Consider the following 19365-nt stretch of genomic DNA (forward strand, 5'->3'; position numbering starts at 1 on the left):
AGGGACAGTCTGTGACCTTGGAAAACAACATGTACACAAGCATTCTTCAAAAATAAATAGAAGATTGGGACCAGCAGTTAGCATAATGGCTATGTTGCTGGACTCCCACGTAGTCGACCACGGTTCGCGTCCCAGACCCGGTGGCTTAAATTCATCCCGGACGCGTGTGCGTGTGTGCCCAAGATCCCAAGAGGAGAATGGAGGGGAAGGGATTGCGGTGTGGCCATCCCCTCTTGGGGGGTGATTTCTAGCTTTCTATCTCTCTGTCTCTCTCTCTGCCTGTCTGGTGAGCGCACGCGCCCTATAGCAAAAACCTCTTCAATAAATAAATAAAATAAATAAAAGATCTAAGTCGAGCTGTGACAGTTAATATATTGGTGAAATTTTCAAAAACCAAACTTTTCCTCAATGTTCCTCCTATTAATGTTTATGTTAAAATTTTACCACCACGAAAACTGTGCATTTTAAGCAGCGTAACACTGTACATGAATAAAGTTTATTAAAAATGATCATCCAGGAAATGAGATTTTTCTCTTAGTGGTAAAGGATACAGTCAACGAGGCATGTTTAAGGTCCTTGGCTGCAGACTCAGTATTCTGGGGAACTTGCTTTTGGTTGTTCAGATGGCCAGAGAGAAGCCAGAGACTCATCATCATCCCACGAGGTTTTAGCTTTGGGGAAAGGGGGATGCTGTTGGGCACGTCTAGTAACAATTCTGATCACAGTCTGGTCCAAAAATGCTGTTCTGTGGTTTGTCTTTCCACTTCCAGTTTCTCTTTTGGAATCTGTTCGAGGCTTTCATACCCTCCGTTGATGTAGGCTCCATTTTTACTGTCACCCGAATAATCTATCCTGTTTGTGGGAGGCCAGGTTGGATCTTCTGCCAGCTTTTTTTGCCAGTTCCTATATTGACTTTTAGAGTAGAATCCAAATTCTTTCTTGATCAACAGCCAGAGCTCTCGATTTTGAAGGACGGCATCCTAGAAAATCAGGTGGGAAACCGGTGAGACCACCAGCCATTTCCGTCTGCCGCGTTGCGCGCACACCATGCCTCTTCCCCAAGCCTTCCACGGAGACCGGCTCCCTGCTGCAGCCCTGCACCCCCTTTCCTGCCTGGAGCCCCTGAATGCTTTCCTTTACGAAACAAAAGGGTGTTCATAGAAACCTGCCAAAAGCTTACTGCTTTGCGTTTCCTAGTTAAGTCTTGGCTAGCGATTCACCTGAAATTATGACTAAAACGATAATAATAATAAGGTACTCAAAAGTCTAGGAAAGGAAAAAAAAAATCCTTATTAGTCCAACAACTTGCCACTTGCTGCGTAGAAGGGGCCAAATAATGGTTTGTTAGATGGTTGGATGAACTCGAGAAAATCACATTTTTTTGTTTTTTATTTTCCAGTTTCTTATTCACACGCACACAGAATTTTTATACATTTATAATAACAGAATGGGTCAAAGTGCATTCTGCTTTTGTTTATACTAGACCATCTGACATACCCAGTGTTCTTGCAGCAGCATCAGATTTTTTTTAATTGCCAGAAGGTGGATATGCTTGCCAGAGACAGAGAGACAAAGAGAGAGGGAGAAGTCACCTCTCTTTGGTATGTGATCATGTTGAAATCCTTCTCTTCCATTTCTATCCTCTTAGCACTTGGGGCAAACGTATACACATGTGCGTGTTTTCAAGCTGCTGGGCTTGGATTTACACTGGTCATCAATGTAGTATCACTGAATTTTAGAGCTGAAAAAAACACCTGTTTGGACCAGCAAGTGGCATGGAGGTTAAGGTGACTGGCTTCCACATGGCCAGCAGCACGGTTCTAATCCTGGACCTGGTGGCTTGAAAAACATGCTGGGCACGTGTGCATATGCCCAAGATCCCAAGAGGAGATGGAAGAGAAGGGGTTGTGGAAGTGGTTATCCCCTTGGGAGCTGATTTCTCACTTGTTCTCTTTCTGTCTCTCTCTAGCAAGTGTATGCGTCCTATAGCAAAAACAAAATAAAACACACACACACACACACACACACACACACACACACACACATATGCAAAACTCAAGAAACTCTAGATTTAAAAAAATATCAAAAAACACATGGTCTAGTCTCTGTTAGATAATATTAGAAAACTACAATACAATGCCATTCTGTGAAGCAAAATTGGGGTTAATGTGATGTTTTGCTTTTCATGCAGATGCCAGGACCATATATACACAACCTTCACCGAACTTCATTCTCCCAGGGAATTTCTCCCAAAGATAATGTGTATAGTTTTTTAAAAAATAATTATTTTATTTAACTTTATTTATTTACTTATTTCAATTTGAGGGACAGAATGAGAGTGAGAGAAAGAGGGAAAGTGAAAAAGCAAGCTTCCAGGTCCAGGACTCGAACCATGGTTGACTATGTGGGAATCCTTCACCTCCAACCATCATGCCACCTGCTGACCCCCTAATATGTATAGTTTTTTCAAACCTTTAATAATTATACTTTTGGGAAACCAATGATTGTTCTAAAAAAAAATGAGTGTTGAGAATAAGCACCTTTACTTGTTTATCCTCCCAGAAGAATCAATAAGAGCCATACGAAATTACCTCTACAAAGAAGGCCACACAGAATTGGATGAGGGCTGGAGAAGTCACCTCTCTTTGGTATGTGATCATGTTGAAATCCTTCTCTTCCATTTCTATCCTCTTAGCACTTGGGGCAAACGTATACACATGTGCGTGTTTTCAAGCTGCTGGGCTTGGATTTACACTGGTCATCAATGTAGTATCACTGAATTTTAGAGCTGAAAAAAACACCTGTTTGGACCAGCAAGTGGCATGGAGGTTAAGGTGACTGGCTTCCACATGGCCAGCAGCACGGTTCTAATCCTGGACCTGGTGGCTTGAAAAACATGCTGGGCACGTGTGCATATGCCCAAGATCCCAAGAGGAGATGGAAGAGAAGGGGTTGTGGAAGTGGTTATCCCCTTGGGAGCTGATTTCTCACTTGTTCTCTTTCTGTCTCTCTCTAGCAAGTGTATGCGTCCTATAGCAAAAACAAAATAAAACACACACACACACACACACACACACACACACACACACACATATACAAAACTCAAGAAACTCTAGATTTAAAAAAATATCAAAAAACACATGGTCTAGTCTCTGTTAGATAATATTAGAAAACTACAATACAATGCCATTCTGTGAAGCAAAATTGGGGTTAATGTGATGTTTTGCTTTTCATGCAGATGCCAGGACCATATATACACAACCTTCACCGAACTTCATTCTCCCAGGGAATTTCTCCCAAAGATAATGTGTATAGTTTTTTAAAAAATAATTATTTTATTTAACTTTATTTATTTACTTATTTCAATTTGAGGGACAGAATGAGAGTGAGAGAAAGAGGGAAAGTGAAAAAGCAAGCTTCCAGGTCCAGGACTCGAACCATGGTTGACTATGTGGGAATCCTTCACCTCCAACCATCATGCCACCTGCTGACCCCCTAATGTGTATAGTTTTTTCAAACCTTTAATAATTATACTTTTGGGAAACCAATGATTGTTCTAAAAAAAAATGAGTGTTGAGAATAAGCACCTTTACTTGTTTATCCTCCCAGAAGAATCAATAAGAGCCATACGAAATTACCTCTACAAAGAAGGCCACACAGAATTGGATGAGGGCTGCCACCAAAATTGAAACTCTCCATGATGTTATGGTTGGGATGAACTGTTGAAAAAAGAAATATACCACCATCACATTTTGCACACCTCCCACTTTGAAAAAACAAAAAACACATTTGAATGATCTTATTTAGTTTGCATATTTGTAATAACTCCCTGAGCTTGAAGGGTGCTATTTTGTCTACCTTACAGATGAGAAATGGGAGGACTCAAAGCCAATAAACAAATGGCAGAGCCAGGATACGAACGGGAACTGACTGCTCTTGGCCTGTGTTCTCTCCACCACCCGACCATGACTGTCAAGTAAATGTGGCCCGGATGCAAATGGAAGGCTGGCTGCTTTAGAACCTATGTGCTTCTCTTCATCTTTTATCTTTTCAGAGGACATTGAATCACTCATTAATAATATTACTTCTAAGTCTCCCGTGATATTATCACTTCTAATTTTAATTGTCCTTGTATGTAAGTTGCAAGATCTACTTGGAATTCATTCTTTAAGGAAAACAGAGGAGGGTAAGTTCATTTTTATGGAGATTGGGTATGATATTCCCATATTCTTAGCCTCAAATCTAATGGCTTGATGAAAATCGAACCCTCCAGACTCGCCACTTTTAGAGATTGAAGGGTATACATTGACCACTAAATACACTTATTTCACAGTTGCGAGAAGTACAACTTCCCATTGCTGTATCCGTAGCACAAGGTAGTCACATAGCCCCTTTCCTGGCTCTCCCGAAGTAGAATACGAATGACTATGTGAGTCTGAGTTCCTAAGAATTAAAACTGCAGACCCTCCAAAGGTGTCTGAGTGCTCACGTTAATTTCCATCCCTATCCTTATATAGGTTGTTTCAAATATTTCTCTGTCGTTTTTCCTCCAGTGGAGTCTGCTTTTAATTAGGCATGTGAAATGCAGCCTGGCAAGAACCTGACCCTTTCACTGCTGCCCCCATCACGATCAGAGAGCTCTCTTCTCTCCCTCTGCCTGTAAAGCACTTGATTTGAAATTAGTCATGTGATGTTCTCCCCTAGTTTCTGAACAACTCAAGAGCAGTGACCACACCTTATTTGTCTGTAACGCCAGCGTCAGGCACACTCTGGAGCTCTGTAACACTGGGTGAATGAATGGATGGTTGATATTTTTAGCTCATAACTGCTGCTCTCTCCATAGCCTCTCTGCTCTCACGTACAGCCTTCTTGCCATCATCTAGCTGTCTTAAATACCCTGCTAAAAACCATGCTCAAATGTCTTCAACGACTCTCTGCTGTTCTGGGAATGAAGTCCAAACACTACTGGATGTCTCAGTCCCTTCTTCATTCGCGCTCTTCATAACCCACGGCACACACTTGCCCCGGTTCCAGCCAGTCTTCCAGCTGCTCTGGGAAGCTCACCTTGCTTCTGGTTATCTCTGCCACCCTACATTCTTCTGCATTTTCAAGACTAAAGAAACTCTTGGGACCAGCAGTTAGCTATGTCGCTGGACTCCCATGTAGTCAACCATGGTTCGAGTCCTGGACTTGATGGCTTAAACTCGCACCGGGCACGTGTGCCCAAGATCCCGAGAGGAAAATGGAGGAGAAGGGATTGCAGTATGGCCATCCCCCCCTGGGGGGGTGATTTCTCACTTTCTATCTCTCTGTCTCTCTCTGTCTTTCTGGCAAGCACACATGCCCTATAGCAAAAGCCTCTCCAAAAAAAAAAAAAAAAAAAAAAAAAAAAAAAAAGAAACTCTTTTTGCCTTCTTGGTTGGGAATATTCCTACCTCCTACCTAGCAAACTATCTTATAAGTCTCTTCCTGCCCCTCACCTCCAAACTGCATTATGTAAGTTTCTACTTAAAAAAATTTAAACTTGGAGAATTGGCCCAGCTGTTGGCAAACTGAACTGTAGGGTTGGAAGCCACATAGCCAACTGCAGGTTCGGATCCTTGGGTCAACCTGAAAATAAGCCAGTATGGGTGAGCGCCCATGCCAAGATCCTGAGGAGCTGGGGGCTGGGGGAAGTGGGATGACAGCATGACGAGACCCTGTAGAAAGCCTCTCTGTCTCTTTCTCTCATGCATACAAGTATGTGTTCTCTCTCATGAATAAAATAAACTTTAAAACACTAAAGTAGGAGAACTAATAATTGTATAAATACATTAATTCTATTATATTTGTAAAATGTTGCAGAATAACTTATCCAAACATGGTATATCAGGTGCAAACAGGACAGATGTACCCAGTTGATAATACCAAAAATATTAACACAATTAGAGGCTACCATGTGTGAGAGTCAGACAGGTGTTAGCTCTCCTAGTAAAAATAAATAGCCTCACAGTATTTAGCAGTCAGAGAAAATATGGTAATAACTGCTTTGCAAATTATAATGTAAATACTGTCCATAGTACATATGTACAGATATGCAAATGAATGCCACTTACCTCCATTCCACGGTATATATCTTGAAAATCAGAAAATGTAATGAAAATTGTGAGGCCCAAGGCGGATAGCAGAAGAAATGAAAACATATCTGAAGAAATACGAAACATTATCTTTAGATGGTAAGAGAACGTTTCATATAACTTGGCACACATTGCAAAATCAAATATCTCTGTTGGGCAAATACTAGATATATCTTCAGATGTTTTGATATATTCTCATATGTTTTAAAATATGTTCTAATGTGTATAAGATAGAGGTGATATTTTAAAATCTTTCCTTGAAAAGCTGAGTTTAGAAGGCTGTTAATCAAATACATTACAGTAACCTCCATAGAGGACACAGGACACAGGCTGGGCAGGGAAGCTGGGACGTCCTGCAGTGGCCAGCCCATTGAAATAGTCACCAGAGAGGCCCAGGCACATCTAAGGAGTCAGACATGTGTGGGATGAACAGTCAGTTCTCTTGGCAGCATTTTGTTCTTTGTTCCCTGGAGAATGAAGTTCAAGAATGTTCTCTTGACATTCAAGGCCTTACACAAAGTGAGCTCTGACTGCTCTTCCTTAATTACAGTAGGAAAGGTGAACCACAATACCTGACGCTTCACGGAGACCCGATGCTTTCCAGCTTCTGTGCCTTTGTTCCCAAAATACCCTGTGTAGACAGTGTCGCTCCTTTCTTGAAGACGTGTTCCAATTTTCTCATAGAGTCCAGTTCAAATACCACTTTCTCTTCCAAGGTTCCCCAGTCCTCCCTTACAGTTTTACTTCATGTGGTGTATAGTACACTCTACTTTCATGATCTTAATTTCTGTATCACCTAGATTATAGCAATTTGAAAATGACTTTATATATCCAGTTCTTGGGGACTCTGACTTGACAGAATAAGTGAGAAATTGGTATGTAGATCTGCTGGGTTCCTTCTTTCCAACCTGTCCAAACTGTTTAACTTGGGGGAGCTCAACCTTCCAGATGCCCTGTACCATCACCACCATTCTTATCCCCCAGGCCACTCCTCCCTGGGTGTCTGCTAAGCTTGCAGAGGAGCACTTTGTGAATGGTGCCTTAGAGATGCTTCTTGATAGGGTTATCACAGCCAGATCAAACTAGTGGCATTGAATCAGTCTTGTCATGATATAACACTTTTAATTCTCAAATGTTTAAATTAAAAAAAAAAAAAAGAACCAGACTAGTGGAACCAGCAGTTGGCATAATGGCTACGTCACTGGACTCCCCTATAGTTGACTGCAGTTCAAGTCCTGGACTCAGTGGCTTAAATTCACGCTGGGCGCGTGTGTATGCATGCCCAAGATCCCAAGAGGTGAATGGAGGAGAAGGGATTGCGGTGTGGCCATCCCCCCAGGGGGGGATTTCTCACTTTCTGTCTGTCTCTCTCTGTCTTTCTGGCGAGCACATGTACCTTATAGCAAAAACCTCTTTAAAAAAAAAAAAAAAGGCTAGTTTTTTCTTATCCTCTCTTCACTCTTATTCAATACATGGTATACTGCTTCCCCAGTTCTATATAGATCTGTTACAGCTAGAAATCTGAGGCAAATGACCATCTATGGAAGGCCTTATTAATTTTTTACTCCACCAGAGTTCTGGTTTTGCCTTCAGGTACCTACACCTATCCACAATATTCATCCATGCCGTATTTTATTTATACAACTAAATGCAGCACCTGTCAGAGGAATGACTAGGCTTTCTTGGATGGTACAAGGCAGGGAGAAAGAAAGTGGAAATAGCAAGTCCCCAAATAAAGTAATCTGAGAGGCTTGGTGGTAACAAGATCCCAAGACATGCCTGTACTGGGCCCACAGGTGACATAGTGGTTAAGGCACTGGACTCTCACATGGTAGACCCCAGTTTGAGTCTTGGATCCAGAAACTTGAAAGTCACACCAGGAGTGTGTGTGTGCATGCCCAAAATCCCAAAAGGAGAATGGAGGAAAGGGAAAGAGACTGCAGCATGGCCATCCTCCCTCAGGGATGACTTATCAATTTTCTCCTCTTCGTTTCTCTCCTGAAAGTGCACAAGCCCTATAGCAAAAACCCTTAAAAATAAATAACTAAGTAAAAGAAATGACCGTGTACATTTTTTATTTACTACATTGTTTCAGAGTCCCAGATCCTCAAAAGCTGAGAAGAAGAGGATGCCTCAAATGTCCGTCCTCAGGAAGGCCTGGTCCTTACTAAGCACCTGGCACATTACTCTCTCTGGACTAACCATCTGAAAAGAAGGCCAGGTCTGTGTGCCAGGGAGCGGGGTGGACACGAAGGACAGGCCCTCTTTAATTCCGCTTTGACAGAGAAGTGCAATGAGAAGCTGAAGGGAATGTGCACCCTTCTCAGTGGCTGCTGCTCAGGAAACCTGCAGGAATAGGGCTTTGTTGATGTCGTTCCAGTTGAATTTGGAGTGCCAAGTTCTGTGAAGCCATTATAGTTTATTTTCAGGTAAAGAAAGGGTTAGTGAATATTCATATTTGTTTGCATACAACTTGAGATGGTATTTTTCTATATCTTTTTCATCATGAAATTGGGCTTTTGTTGAAGGCTGTTAAGAAATGCAGATTTTTGGGACCAGCAGTTGGCGTAATGGCTATGTCGCTGAACTCCCATGTAGTTGACCGTGGTTCCAGTACTGGACCTGGTGGACTAAACTCATGCCGGGCATGTGTGCGTGCGTGCCCAAGAGCTCGAGAGGAGAATGGAGAAGAAGGGATTGCAGTGCGGCCATCCCCCCGGGGGGTGATTTCTAGCTTTCTGTCTGTCTTTCTGGCAAGTGCACGCGCTCTATAGCAAAAATCTCTTCAAAAAGAAAAAAGGAAATGCAGATTTTTCTGTTACAGCAAAATAAAATCATGTGTATATTTGAATGACAGACAGTTCCAAGGTCTTTTGACCTATAACCTTGAAAATATATGATCTACTATAAGGTTATATTTGTTAAAATATTTACTAAATTTTTAAATTTAAAATGATCAGTTATGTTGTTAGAAATATTATTATGTTGGATCTAACAACATATCAAGAAAGTTATACACCATGACCAGGTAGGTTTTATTCTGGGGATGCAAGGATAGTTCAACACACATGAAACAATAAATATGATATACCATATTAATAGAAAGAAAAAAATGACCATATCTATAGATGGAGAAAAAGCTTTTGATAGAATACAACATCCCTTCATGATTAAGACTCTCGTGAGACTTGAAAAGCTTTAAAATAAATTTAAAAACTAAAAAGAGATCATCTCCTTTCAAATTTTGTAATTTGAAACAACTTTCTGTGCATAAAGGCAATGGAAAAAAAATAATAAACAAGTCATACAAATAAAAATAGCAGCGACTCAATAGAAAACAGGGTAAGGACTGGCCTCTAACCTAATGGTAAAAGGGGCACAGATCCCATATGGCCAACTACAGTTTGAATCCTGGTGGCTCAAAAAACACGCTAGGCATGTGTGTGAGCTTGTCCCAAATCTTCACAGGATGGAGAAATGAAAGAGAAAGGAGTGGAGAGTGACTACACTGCATTGTGGGGTGTTTCTACCATCCCTCGCCCACTCCCTCGCCCCCCTCATCTATCTATGGCATGCACATGTGCCCTCTGGCAATTAAAAAAATAGGTTAAAATATTAGACAAATCATAGAAGACGTGGCTAATAACATGAAATATGCTTATCCTAATGGGTGACCAAATAAATGCAAATCAAAGCCAAATGAGATAGATAATACTCTTTTTTAAATGTTACCAGATCAGCACTGTTTTAAATTTCTTAGAATAATATCCCATGTTGGATAAGCTGTCATGAAACAAACCCTCTCAAAAATAACCAGTAGGAGTGAACATTGATAAAACTTTCCAAAAAAGCAATTTAAATTGTCTATCGAAGGCCTTGCCATTTTTATATGCTCTCTGGCAATTACTCAATTTAGTTATCCTAAGGAAATCCGAGGCTAAGTCAAAATGATTTATACAGGTAAGATTTTCGCAGGATTATTTATAATACTGCAAGACTGAAGCCAATTGCATGATAGATAGGAAGACCGTGCGTCCTCGTCTGCCCTGACGTGCCCTGTTTAAGCCTGGCGTACTTTTTAACAGGATCTCCTTTCACTCTCAGTCCCTCAGTCTGTGAATAATGATGGTGCCAATCCTCTGCCTCCTCTGGCCCGAGGATCTTAACTATAGCTTTTTTGTTTGTTTGTTTTTAACTCCACTTAGGTTAACAGAGAGGAATAGAGGAACTAAGTAAGCATCTTTGAGCACCTGTTGTAAGTGCTGGGCTCTTCCTATCTATTTACGAGGCTCATTACATAGAATGTCTCATTTAGTTCTCCCCACAGGACTGGGAGGTATGAAATGCTCCTGCTGTACAAATGGAGAAACAGAATCAGAGTAGTTAAGCAACTTGTCCAAAGGTATGAAGCTGCTCAGAGGGCAATTGTCAGAACTGGTTAAGACTTTCATAAAATATCCAGATACTGTTGTTATCTTTATGTCTGTGCTTTTGAGTCTGCCAGAGAGTTGGATGTTTGGTACATATTAAGCAGGGACATATGTATTTGTTTCTCATGGTCTGGCTTATTTCATTTTGCTTTGTATCATCTAGGTTTGCCCATTTTGTGTCAAATGACAGGATTTTCTTTTCTTTATTTATGGCTGAGTAGTAGTCCATGCATATGCACCACATTTTTACCATTTCGCCACATTCAACCCATTCCTCAGTTGGTGGGCACTTAGGTTGATTCCATGACTTAACTATTATGAATAATGCTGCAATAGACGTGGATGTGCAAACATCTCTCCACCAGTGATTGTCTGTCTTTTGTGTATAACCCAATAGTGGGAGTGCTGGTATGCATGCCTTAAAAAGCCACACTAGGGCAGCAGGTGGTGTGGAGGTTAAGGCATTGGATCCCACATGGCCAACTCTGCTGTTTAAGTCCCACACCCAGTGACTTGAAAATCACACTGAGCATGAGTACATGCATGCCCAAGATCGTGAGAGGAGAATGGAGAAGGAACTGTGGTTTGGCAATCTCCCCTAGGAAGTGATTTCTCTCTCTCTCTCTCTCTCTCTCTCTCTCTCTCTCTCTCATGAGCATTAAGTGCCCTATAGCAAAAAACTGTAACAAACAAACAAAAAACCATACTGTAGCATACAAGATATACATCAATTATATGTAAATTAGAGGGGCCAGCAGATGGCATAATGGTTTCTTCACTGGATTCCCACAAGGCTGACTGTGGTTTAGGTCCTGGATCTGGAGGCTTGAGACTCACACCGGGCATGTGTGCATGTGTGCCCAGAGTCCTGAGAGGAGAGTGGAGAGGGGATTGGGGCATGGCCATTCTCCCGGGGGGGGGGATTTCTCGCGTTCTGTCTCTCTGTCTCTCTGGTGAATGCATGTGCCCTATGGCAAAAATCTCAAAAAAAATTATCTGTAAATTAGAAATCATAATTAAAAGTTAATCAATTAATTTAAAAGCTTGACAAGTATTTACAATGATTCTTAATGACTCACAATAGGATCCCAGTGACCACTGAATAACGTCTGTGCATGGCTGCAAAGGAGCAGGTTTCTGCCCATGGACTACCCTCTATGGCCACTGTGCTCAGTAACCATCTTAGAGTAATGCAGTTGTTTCCTCCTCAGCCAATCACTTCGTCAGTGAGTTATGACTCTGGGGAGGATAAGGGAATAAAAAACCTTCAGAAAGAAAAATTAAACTTGGTATACTTACGGTTTGTATAGATGGGCTTTCGAAATGGCTTGCCCTTAGAAAAGATAAATGCCGCTGTGATGCAGTTGATGGTGGTGATGGGCCACAGCGTGGTCGTCTCAAAACTCAGCACTGAGCCAGGGACCAAAGTTGCGTTTCCATTCCAGGTCCTTTCCAAACTCACGTTTGTTGAGAAATGACTTTGGTTGACCAGATAGCAGTCACTACAACAGAATCCCCAGAATCGATGGGAATTTTATTCTATTTTTCTCCATTAGGTGAAAAAGGAAAATAATTTAATCATTGCCATGAGACTTCAGTTTTCAAACTACTCCAGTAATAACTCCAGTACAACTTGTATTTTGTTCATTTCTTAAAATGACAAAGCCAAACAAAAATTCACAAGAAGCCAAGATTTTTCTTTGTCTAGCACACCATTTAGAACAAGTGAAGTGTCTTGAGAGGGTGTGGATGACAATTTTCTATGGAATTCCTTCCCTTCCAATTCAGAGTAAAAGTACCATATCAATTGTGTGTGTGTGTGTGTGTGTGTGTGTGTGTGTGTGTGTGTTGTTACCTTTTCAAGGACCTAGCTTGAAAAAGAAAACTAGCTTCCTACCTGGTATCCTGAGTTTGAGATTCCCCACTCCTATCTGCTCTCTTTGCATAGCCAAAGGATCTTCCAAAAGTTCTGATCATGACACCTGCCTGCTTTTGAGATGTCATGGCTCTATTTTGCTGATAAATTAAGTTCAGACTTCCTAGACTGACCCAGAAGGCCTTCATGCCCTGGTCTCAGCCTATCTTTTTGGCTTTACCATTTGTCACTCCTCCTCTTCTCCTAATCCTCCTAAAATACAGAATTATCCCCTACTCCCCAAACATCAAGATTTGTACACTTCTTGGTTTACACATGGTATTGCCTTTAACTGAGATAATATTCATCCTTTAAACATCACTGCTTCATTTTTTACTTTGGAGAGATTTTTTGCTATAAGGTGCATGCCCTCTCCAGAGAGACGGAAAGTGAGGAACCTCCCCCACCCTCACCCCTGGGGGATGACCACGCTGCAATGCCTTCTCTTCCTTTCTCTTCTCAGGACTTTGGGCATGCACACACATGCGCTCTGCGTGAGTTTCAAGCTGCTGGGTCCTGGACTCAAACCTTGGTGGACTATGTGCGAGTCCAGTGATGTAACCATTCCACCAACTGCTGGTCCCTAAACATCACTACTTCTAGAATGTCTACTTTTGCTAGCAAGTAAAGCTAATATGCCAATCTTCCTTCTAGTGCTGCACTCAGCTCATTTGTTTTGCATGATTTGTTTATGTGTTTTCATTTTACACTTCTAGAATGTGAGGTACTTGAATATGGAATTTTTCATGTGGTTTCAATTTTTTGTTTTATTTAAAGTTACAACAAATCTTTGACATGAAGCACAGTGGAGTTTCATAATACTCCGAAAAATATTTAAGATATAGGCTTTCCTTGTCCTGACTGATCTATTTACAATGTTCTTTTTTTATTTGTGTATAATCAAACTTCAAAATTATTTTTTATCAGCTCTCTTTGTTCAGCTTGCAACTTTCAAATTGCTACTGAAACTGCTTATAGAGAAGATCCATTTTCCAGCTGTTAACTCAAAGGTGAAACTTAATTCTTATTATTTGGGTCTCCATGAAGTCCAAAAATGTGCTTTGCATCTCACAGATGTTTAGTAAATGTTTTCTGCATCAATTAATGAAACCATCACTAGTCACAAAGCACTCGGGCGCAGAGACTTGAATTATAGAGTATAACCCCAGGAGTATCTAGTCCGATATACTCATTTGCAGATAAGAATGTCAAGAGGATGATATGGCACAGCCTGTCTGTAAGGCAGGACTACTTAGAATTCCTTATTTCTTGTCTATCTCCTTTTAGACTGTACCATATTATCTCCTAAGTTTAATCAGAATTTGACCTCTGTATGTGCACTCCAATTTTGGGAAAAATCTGATTTGAAACTAAATGGGATTCTGTATTCCAATTAGTACTTCAGCTGCTGCATTCTGGATCTAAATGACAATCTTAGACATCATTTGGTAGTTTTCAATTTGTGTCGTATTGATTCGGGGAGCTCTCCGAAGCCTTCGCGTTCCCAGTAGAGTGAGGGGCAGTTTGTACGTGCCCTACGTCAAAAAGAGCAGCTCTCTTGTCCTGTCTTTTCTTTGGGGAGATTTTGTCAGAAAACGGTAAAGTTTGAGCCTCTATGCTACAGTCTACCCCATCTCACCATGAGTTTAAATAGTGGAATAAATTAAAGCCCAGAAAGCTGATGAGATTGTCTTCAGTCTCACGTTCCAGTTCAATTAGAACACTGACACCATCATCTAACATCTTAATTTTAACATTCATTCACAAAACGCCCAATGTTTTAAGTAAGGTACAGCCTAGCGGCCAAATTGGACACACTCCCTGTGTCTGCGAGTCAGGTTCTATTAGAACAAGCCGTACCCACATATTTACATGCTGTCTGCACTTGCTCTTGTGCTGCAGCAGGAGCTGGCAGATTGTAACAGAGACCACCCAGACCACAGCAGCTCAAATACTTACTGTTTGGCCCTCCACAGAAAATGTTTACCAACTCTTGGCCTATAGTATATCCAAACCGCCAGGGTGGTTCGAATTCTGGACCCAGGAACTTAAAACTCATGCCAGGTGTGTGTGTGTGCATGCCCAAAACCCTGAGAGGAGAATGGAAGAGAAGGGACTGTGGTGTGGTCATCCTCCCTAGGTCGCTTTCTTTCTCTGTTAAGTGAGCACATGTACCCTGTAGCAAAAATCTCTCTCAAAAAAAAAAAAAAATAGTGACAGCTCTTTTCCCACCTACTCCGCGTGGCTCACCCCAGTACTCCACCCATTAACTGTATTCTGTCTTATTATCTGCATTTTGCAACATGGAGTAGAGTGTGAAGCCACAACTTTTATTGAAATTTTAGAATATACAAGCAAACCAAGTTAGTTCTGGGATACTCAGTATATCATTGGACACGTATTCTAATGTTTAGAAAAGAAAACTAAAACCTAAACTTACGTGTAGCGGTGGACCTCACAGTACCAGGGCTGCTGCTTCACAGAGAGAAATGCGCAGATCTGTACAGTGCAGGTGAAGCAGGAATTCAAGAACACTGAGAGCAGCAGAGGCGGGGAAAGGAGCTGCCCTGCCGGGCGGTACGGAGCCAGCTTGGGGTAGGCCTGAGTTGAACTCACTGAAATATAGAGGCATTTGTTCCTGTTACAGTTTGCACATTGCGAATAAAAGGTTGAGACGCATATTTTTTGAGTCTTGCCTAGGATTCAGATTCAGCAAATATGGATTCCAAGGGAAGCAGGTTGCCTAGCTTTATTCCAAGTCTCCCAGACATCGTCCCTGCCATGCTTTGATTTCACTTTCAGAGGTGAAAAGTAATGGGTTAAAAAGTTCTGTGATTGGGCTGGCTTCGTGGCATGGTGATCTGACAGCTGGAGCCCACATGGCCAACTGCACAGTTCAGCCCTGCACCCAATGGCTTGAGAAACATGCCAGGCATGTGCGAGTATACACCCCAAATCCTGAAAGGATGGCGAGACAAAGGAGATTGTGGTGGGATAATTCTCTGGCGAGGTGGTGGCACTTTCTCCATGCCACTCCTTATCTCTCTATAAAGTTTTGCCACCTCCCCTGGGGGGGGGGGATCTGTAATTAACATATTTACCATTCCATGTGGTGTAAATATTTTCTCCACAAACATCTTACTAATAATTCTGTGTAAAGAGGAAGATAGCCTTCCACGTGGCATAAGCCGCACTAACATCTCTCAGTGGTAATGGAAAAGTGGAGTTAGGACGAGGAGAATAAGGAGCCATCTAGCTGCGCTAACCTTCACATGCTGCGTTATTAAAAGGAAAACATTAACTCTGTTATTCATTCCACCAACACTCTCTGGGCACTTCAGTGTGCCCTGCACTGCGATAGATGAAGAGGTCTTCTGTCCCTTTCTGAATAAGCGTGTGAGGTTGCTAATATAGATTACATTTTGTTAGGAAAAAGAACTTATAAAAAAATCACTTTTAGATGAGTGTTATAGTATATTTAGGGGGACCAGCAGCTGGCATAATGGCTATGTTGCTGAACTCCCATAGTTGACCACGGTTTGAGCCCCAGACCCGATGGCTTACCCACACTGGGCGCGTGTGCATGCATGCCCAAGATCCCAAGAAGAGAATGGAGGAGAAGGGATTGCGGTGTGGCCAGCCCCCTGGGGGGGGATTTTTTGCTTTCTGTCTCTCTGTCTCTTTCTGTCTTTGGCGAGTGCACGCGCCCTATAGCGAAAACCTCTCCAAAAAAAAAAAAAGTAGATTTAAAGGGGTTGGCAATGAGCATAGACTAAAAAGAACAATGATTTAAAAAAAAAATAGTAATAAATAAATAAATGCATCTATCCAGGAGGTGGCATGGTGGTTAAGATGGCTAGACTCCCACATGGTAGACTGCAGTTCAAGTCCCGAGCCTGGCAGCTTGCTTTCTCACTTTTCTTCTCTCTCTCTGTCACTCTGGTTAACTTCAAAAAAATTTTTTAAAAAATGACAATGAGTAAAATTAAATTTAAAAAATTTTAAAGATAAATATATCCTTTTTAGGACCTACACATTCTAACAAGATGATGAAAATGAAATGAACTGTACTTCCCAGGGCAGAGCAAGAAAGAAGCATGAGAAGGTCAGGAATTACAAATATCACATTTAAAGATTTATATCCTAGTCATATTTTGGTTGTTATCTTCCTGTCTATCATCTCTTTTCTTTTCATAGCTTATCGCTGTTTTCTTTTTAATGTATGGGAGAAATTAAGGTATGGATGCTCAAGTTTGTATTTATGCTTGTAGGACACGAGTGGTAATGACTGTCCAGTTTGGGATAATGAGACTCTAAAGTAAGCATTTGGCTTTCTGGAGTAACTGTGTGAACTCTGGTTTTTCATTTCCTCGTGTATAAAATGAATGTGCTGGAATGTCTACATGGCCTCCAAGGTTTCTTCCACTCACTTATTCTGAAGCTCTGTGGCTCGCTGCGGCTTTACCTTTATCAGTCTAATCCGCGTTACCTCAGCAGCAGACTGGGCTAGAGGCTGTGGAGCACACAGAGATAAAAAGGACACCTTGTTTGTCCTTAAGGAGTTTGAAGTCCAGTGGAAGACACAGGTAGATTGTGTTTTCTTTTCTTTCTTTCTTTCTTTTACTTTTTTTTTGGAGAGGTTTTTGCTATAGGCTGTGTGCGCTCACCAGAAAGACAGAGAGAGACATAGAGACAGAAAGCGAGAAATCACCCCCCCAGGGGGGATGGCCATGCCGCAATCCCTTCTCCTCCATTCTCCTCTCGGGATCTTGGGCACGCACGCACACGCGCCCGGCATGAGTTTAAGCCACCAGGTCTGGGACTCAAACAGTGGTTGACTATGTGGGAGTCCAGCAACATAGCCATTACACTAACTGCTGGTCCTGACACAGGTAGATTGTGTTACCAAGAATCTGACTGGCCTTTGTCCCAGTTCCTGGGATATACCTTCTTAATCTTTGAAATTTCCTAAGTAATAGGAGTGTTTTTAATTTATGGTGGACTTTGATAGTTTATACCGTAAGATGACTGCCAGTGGATCTGAAGAGAGTTGGTATTAATGAGATAGCCCAAGGTGGGGGCTGACCTTGCTGTAAAGATCAATTGTGTGATTAGAAGATTGGGGCTTCGAGACACAAGACAACAGCCTGACCTCCAGAGAGGAGAGGGGCACTGGAGACTGAGTTCCACCTTGTGGTCAATGTTTCAGCCAACCATGGTTATATAATAAAACCCTGGTAAAGACTCCAGATACTACAGCTCAGTTGAACTTCCCTGGTTGGCAGTACTCTGCATATTGTCACACAGCTATGTGCTAGGAGGGTAAGGTGTTCTGACTCTATGGGGAGAAGACAAGGAAATGTCACGGTCGGGAACCTCTCAGACCTTACGTACGTCTCTCCCCTTCGGTGGGTTCTGGTTTGTATCCTCTTACTGTAGTCAAGCTGTGATCATAAGTAGGGTGCCTTCCTGAATTCTGTGAGTTGTGGCAAACTGTCGAACGAACCTGAGGGTGTTGGTTGAGAGAATCCCCAAACTCTTAGCCAAGTGGAAATGTGGGTGGCATGGAGACCCGCACGCTTGTGAGTGGTGTCTGAGTGAGGGCAGTCTTGACGTTGTGCCTACAATCTGGGAAGTTTGGCATGACTCTGGGTAGCTGGCATTAGAAATTGTTGCACGGTCTATAAAGAACAGAGCCCATGATGTGGACTATGGTTAGTGCAAAGAGACCACGCTCTGAGGCTGCAGAAGGCAGAGGCTGCAGTGCTCAGAGTTCCCTCTGCACGCCGATCACTAAGGTGGAACGAGGCCATCGCGTCCGTAAAGAGGCTGTGGGTCGTGAAGAGAGGTGTGATCACATTCCTGTGCCTCTGCCTCCAACCTCGCTAGTCTCCTCTCTCACACACGTGCTCATCGACGTTTTGGACCTTTCTTACACACAGCATCCGTGGGAGCTTGAGTTACTGGCCTCGCAGTGGTATGCCTTCTCACTCCTTAATTCGGGGTTTCACTGTGTGACTGTCTCTGGCCAAAGAAGCAGTAACAGAGGTTTCGAGCATGTATGCACAACTGGACTTACCCCTGGTGCTGATTTTTGTGGCCCACAATGAGAGTACTCCTGCTCTGTCTATTTTAGCCTATTTTTATGTATTCAGAATAAAAAATGTGGAGCAGACCTGAATCTAATCCAAGGTGAGGACAAGATCTACATGCTAGAGCAGAGTCTCTCAGCTGAGCCCTCCATCAGCTGACTGATGGTCAACCCACACACGCTCGAACGGGGAAAACAATGGTGTAAAGTCACTGAGTTGGAGGGGTGGGTTGCTATGAAGCATTATCATGGCAATAGTGAAATGGTAAATGGTTCTTACGCAGAATACTTTGGCTCTTTACGTATTAGAGAACGGATTGGTAAATGGTTCTTACACAGAATACTTTGGCTCTTTACGTATTAGAGAACCCTAATAATTCCTAACATGAAATGTGTACACTTGACTATTAATAAAAATGAAAATAATAGCTTCCATTCTACGACACCATTTTAGTTCATTTTTTTGTTGTCATAACTGGATATCTTTATAAAAATTATTAAATAGTTATTCTATTGATGATTCGAGAGGCCCAAGGTCAAGGGGTGGCATTTTGTGAGGTCCTTGTTTCTGGGAGGCCTCTGCAGAGGCCTGAGGTGATGCCGGGCATCACATGGCAAGAGAGGAAGAGAGCATGTCAGCTCTAGTCTCTCTCCCTCTTCTTATAAAGGCACCAGCATTTAAGCATGGGCCCCAACCTTGATTACTTTATCATTCCTAATCACTTCCAGGAGGCCTCACCTCTTAATACCATAGTTGGATTTAGTTTACACCCTCCTTTTTATGAAAGATTTTTGCTATATAAGGTGCATGTG

General features: G+C 42.0%; 1 protein-coding gene across 1 annotated transcript in view; it reads right to left on the reverse strand.

The window, feature by feature from the left end:
• Positions 1-548: 548 nt before the first annotated feature.
• ATP13A5 (ATPase 13A5) overlaps positions 549-19365 on the reverse strand; it is a 109735-nt gene continuing 90918 nt past the window's right edge. Inside the window, exons 24-28 of the mRNA XM_027766128.1 lie at positions 14902-15076; positions 11846-12048; positions 6096-6184; positions 3639-3719; positions 549-980 (exon numbers count right to left, since the gene is read on the reverse strand). Coding sequence (XP_027621929.1) covers positions 720-980; positions 3639-3719; positions 6096-6184; positions 11846-12048; positions 14902-15076 — 809 coding nt within the window. The 3' untranslated portion in view covers positions 549-719. The remainder of the gene's footprint in view (positions 981-3638; positions 3720-6095; positions 6185-11845; positions 12049-14901; positions 15077-19365) is intronic.

This window comes from Tupaia chinensis, unplaced genomic scaffold, assembly GCF_000334495.1.
Source record: "Tupaia chinensis unplaced genomic scaffold, TupChi_1.0 Scaffold141231_1, whole genome shotgun sequence".
In the NCBI taxonomy this organism is placed as follows: domain Eukaryota; kingdom Metazoa; phylum Chordata; class Mammalia; order Scandentia; family Tupaiidae; genus Tupaia; species Tupaia belangeri.